We start from the raw sequence: 5,000 nt of genomic DNA on the forward strand, positions 1-5,000 counted from the left end.
ACACAGGAGACACTCGGCGCCGGTCGGCCGGCAAGGCAGACGACGGCACCGACACACGCGTAGCGTTGGACTGACAGAGTGGTCCGCTAGCCAGCCTGCTACAGGCGGTGCGGCTCCTCCCTCGCCTCTCTACGGGAAGGACTATCAAGGGCAAGGCACTTCGGCGTGCTCCTTGGCGGTCCACCCGCGTTGCAACCGCGGGACAGTGCGGTGTGTGCTGGCAACTCATGGGGCAGCAACGCCCCGCCGTCGGGGTCGCTGCGAGCCGTGGGACCGGCTAGTGGCCCGCGGATCGCGTCGGTCTGGGCACTGGACAAAGGGAGTATGTACGGTTTGGCGCTTGAGCAGCCTCAGAGCGCACATCAGGGTAGCACGGCTGGCCGCACGCCACCCGAGCCTGCCCTGAGCCGGCCCAGCCGCAGGTGGCTGCTGCTCATGCCCATCCCGCCCGCCGGGAGGCCGCGTACCTCCTGTTGTAAGGAGGCGATCTGGCGGCTGAGCGCCGACTCCACATTGCCCCGCATGAGAACCATGGTTGCATCGCCAGCCAGGAGCAGCAGCACGGTGCTCGCCGCCGCGGCCTTGACGATGGCGATCAGGCCCGGCATGATGGTGGCTGGGCGGCAGTCGAGCGCAGCGAGGACTCACAGTCGCCGACAGCCTTGTTGGATCGAATCTGCGATGCAGCGATGCCAGGCTGTTCCCTCAAAAATCGGCGTCTCACGTACATCTTTATTTTTATTATTTCTTCTTTTCGCCGCATTGCCAAGAGCCACAGCCTCTTTCTACATGCATACATACAGCCTCGCCTAAAAACTCTCCTTTTTTACATTACTAACAGCTGGCCCACAACGCCCTCTATGTTTTGTGAGCTATATACCTCGTTTCGATTGAGAGAGAGATTTTTAGCAATACCAAACAAATCTAACACTTTGTTTTGTGTTCGATTGTGCAAAGACAGATGTATTGATAGATATTTTTAGCAATACCAAACAACTCTAACTTGTTTTGTTGATGTATTGTGACGCGCATATTTCCAACGGGATCACACAGCTCGCACATACACATATAGCTCACCTTCACACATTCATCTGTCTATGCAGAACCGAGCAGCGAATCACATGAGCGAATCGATTTGATCTTGACGTTGCGCACCATAGTCCATAGACAGGACTATGTGCTGTCCATAGCAACGCCGGCTGGCCTGGCCACGCAGAGAGACCCCAGCCCAGACAGAGAAGCCTGGGCTCAGTTGTGGCGACGAGAGGTCAGGTGAGGACCTCTGACTCCGTGAGGACAGCAGAGTGAGGACCTTTTCGCGGAGCAGAGATAGAGCAGAGATAGAGGTCGATCTCGAAGTCGATCACGATCGATGGGAACGGGCGTCACGCGGCGTAGTGACCAGTGCATGCCGCCCAACAACATTCGACTGCCACAGGTCATATCCTCTCCCGGCCCATGAACTCCGTCGCGGGAGGCAACGGTGAGGACCTCTTGTAGGCTGTTTGAGGACCTCTATGTCAGCTCCATGTCCATGTCCATGTCCATGTCCATGTCCATGTCCATGTGGTAAGTGATGACCTCTTCTCCGAAAGATGGGCGTGACGCGGGAGCCTGAGTCGCAGTGTCGCTCGCAGCACGTGCTCGGCAGGTCATACTTCTTGAGACCAATGAGCTCGATCCGAAGAGGTAGGTCCTCCAATCGGGGAGGACTCACAGCTCTAGCGTGCCAGGCTGAGGACCTCCATGGTGGGTGAGGACCTCTCACTGGACTCATTGTCGTAGCTCTCGCTGTGGCTGTCTTTGGGAGCTTGCGACTCTCGCATCCTCGGCGGGCGTGCTCCATACAGAGCGAGAGGACACGGATATCCTTCGTGACTAGTCACGGGCCGTCGTGCAGCATGCACAGGGGGGCACGTCACACACAAGAATCTCATTTTCTCACACCAGTGCCAGTGCGCGCCAGTCCCGTGCCCAGTGTCGTGCGAAGGATTTTTGTTGTAAAATTCTCACACCCCGCCCGCAGTGTGCGCGTGCGCGCCGCCGCGCGAGCACACACTTACCCGACCGCGCGGCGCGACATCGGGGAGAACAGCGAGCAGGAGCTTACGGGTTGTGAATCATAGAATATTCTGCTACGTACGATGACATGCACAACACAGTATTGGGCGGCGGTTAGACGACTCCGCTTTGCGACGTATAGAGCCCAGCGTCTCGACAACTGCACACGTCAGCTCCATCGTCCGCAGCTGCAGCGTCACGCCGCCTTCACGCTCTTCTGCCTCCGCCGCACCTCCTTCTTTAGGCGTTTCTGGAATTTCTTCTGTCCCATGCGATACTGCAGGAAGAGCAGCACGCCGAGAATGACGAGCACCACCTCGAGCGGCAGGCGCGACGCGCTCCAGTGAGGCGACGGCGCAGCCTCCTCGCCCTCGCTCGCGGACGCGCAGGCGAGTAGTAACGGAATCAGCAGCGTGAGGCGCGACGGCAATCGGTGATACATTCTGGAGGCCGGCGGCGTTGGTGGCGTGGAGGCTCGACGGCCCGATGACAGCGCTGCTGCGTTTCTTTTGTGCGGTCTTTAAATCTTTTTGAGCTTAGCCTTCGATGTTATGAAACAACGCAAGGCGGACATGGCATATCGCTCTCGGGCCCACAGACATCCCGCACACTCGCCGCACACCCGCCGCCCCCGCGCGCGCCCCACCCCGGCCGGGAGAAAGGGGAGTGACAGTTTGGGATGGACAGCCCGAGTATGTTGAGTCCTGGCTCAACAACGCAGGGAACAAGAGGGGGTGGTCCGGCTCACAGGTCCGGCTCACGCGCCTCGAGCTTAAAACATCTACCGCACTGAACACTTTCGCCCCCTCGCTCCCAACCCATCCACCCCGCCCCGGGCCGCGCCGCGCGATCTCGGGCGATCTCGCGCGATCTCGGGCGATCTCGGGGCCGCGCCGCGCTATCTCGGGCGATCTCGCGCTGTCTCGGGCGATCTCGGGGCCGCGCCGCGCTATCTCGGGCGATCTCGGAGCGTCGCTCGCGCGGCGTCACACCTGCTCAAGGCATGTTGTGCGAGTATATGGGACAAAAGCGTCGAAAATGTCCCAAAAAAGCGTGTCTCGAGTTTGTGGCAGCTCCGCAGCCTGCGCGCGCTGCCGGGACGCACCGCTTGCTGGATCTGTGCACTCCCTGGGTCCCAGGGAGTGCACAGATCCAACAGGAGTGAGTAGACTCGACGCCGTACTCGAGATGGAGCTGCCACAAACTCGCCGCCGAGCGTGCCACCGACGGCGTCCTGGCGGAGGTGGTGGAGTTTGAGACCCGAGGCTGCGGAGGTGACGCCTGAGGTACCGGGCCGTGCACGGCGACTCAGCCGGCGACCGCCACGGGCTCAGACGAGACTTGTCGACGCGTTCCGGCTCAGCTTCACCGTGGTCCTCGGGCGTCTGTCGACGTCAGGACCACCCATACAGCTCGCGGGTTTGAGGTCGCAAGAGCCAAGATGGTGGCGTTTGGACATCCCAACCATCACACAAGACAGCCTGTAGGTGGTGGCGGGACGGCGCAGTGTTTGTGGCACTCGGCAGTAGGCACCCGCGGCACGGCCCCGCTGTCGGCTCTCGCGGGCTGCGGAACCGGCCCCAGAGGGGGACGGTCCGGGCGAGTGTGGCAGCTCCTGCGCTAGTATGGGCAGCCTCTATCATAGCACTACTGATCCTGGTCATTAGAGCTGCCAGGGATAGCGTCAGGAGCCGGTAGGAGTCAAAACCCCTCATATTTGAGACATCGTGTCCCATATACTCGCACAACGAGCCTCAAAAAGGAAGGAGGTTGGAGGCAGGAGGTCACGCCCCATCCAGAGCGCCGTCGCCGCCGGGTTTTTGGCCCCCGGGTCGTCGCCCGACGGTTGCTGCGCGGGGCAGCAGACCATCGGACGGCGCATGCACAATGCCGCTCTCCCCGCACGCTAGCTCGTTCACCGTCCCAGTTCTTGGTTGTCCATGTGACCTCGTCCAGGTGCTGAGCATGCGAAAGTTTGTTGCTCAGCTGGTTCGCCGCCTCCCTCAGGGTGCTGCGAACCTCCTTTCCAAAGCCTCCGAAGCTCTCGAAATCGAACAAGCGCAGATCGCAATCCTGCTCCCGCGCAAATAGGGAAGAAATCCGCAGGTACGTTTTGGAGCTATGAAGGGTTAAAGTTGGAGTTCCGGGCAGCTCCGTGACAGGTCTCGCTGTTGTAATAGACAAAAGAGCTTGGAGCTTAAGCTAAACGAAACACAATTCAGGAGATGCGCATTTCTCGGCATCGCCGGCGCAGCACGTCTGACGTCTCCCCCTCGGCCTCGAGGTCTCACAACACCAAATGCCACTCTACCAGGCCGTGCCAAGCCTGTGCATGTGCGTCACATGTCGCGCATATATGCTTACCTGGACAGAATGCGTGCTTGTGTACAAAAGTGCGCGGCGCGATGTGGCCTGGCCGCACAGCGCGCTTACGCGCCCGCGCCACCACAGCGGCCGTGACCATGCCCCCTCTCCTCCGATTCGACCCTCCGACACCCTCCGCGCGGGGCGCCTAGGAACCGCCGCGTCCCTGCAGAGAGCGCCTGCGCGCACATCAGGCGGCCGGCGATGCGGGGTCGAGGCTGCCGGCCCAGCCATCGTCCGTCCAGTGCTTTGGCTCCTGCCAGCCGTTGAGCGGGCCGCGCGGGCCCGTGATGGGCGAGAGGGGCGCGATGTCGCCCCAGCCGGGGACGCGGCTGATGAAGCGGAGCATGGCGACAGCCTGCGCGAGCGGCTTGTAGTCGAGCGTCGTCGGCCGTGCCCTGCCGCTGCAGCAGCTGGTGTAGTAGATGAGCGCCATGGCGATGGTGCCGCCCACGTGGACCGCGGCCGGGTCGTCGGCGAGGGTGTGCTCCTATTCACGGCGGCCGCGGTGTGAAGAGACGCCGTCCGCCCCACCCCTGCGGCGTGCGCTCAGGGCGTGCACTCGCGCGCGCGTG

General features: G+C 61.6%; 1 protein-coding gene across 1 annotated transcript; it reads right to left on the reverse strand.

Moving 5' to 3' along the window:
* EMIHUDRAFT_447070 (hypothetical protein) lies at positions 1–665 on the reverse strand. Its single transcript, XM_005786970.1, has one exon. It carries the CDS (start codon positions 606–608, stop codon positions 363–365), a length of 246 nt encoding a protein of 81 aa, XP_005787027.1. The 5' UTR covers positions 609–665; the 3' UTR covers positions 1–362.
* Positions 666–5,000: the final 4,335 nt, after the last annotated feature.

This window comes from Emiliania huxleyi (genome assembly GCF_000372725.1).
Source record: "Emiliania huxleyi CCMP1516 chromosome Unknown EMIHUscaffold_1478, whole genome shotgun sequence".
Lineage (NCBI taxonomy): Eukaryota > Haptophyta > Isochrysidales > Noelaerhabdaceae > Emiliania > Emiliania huxleyi.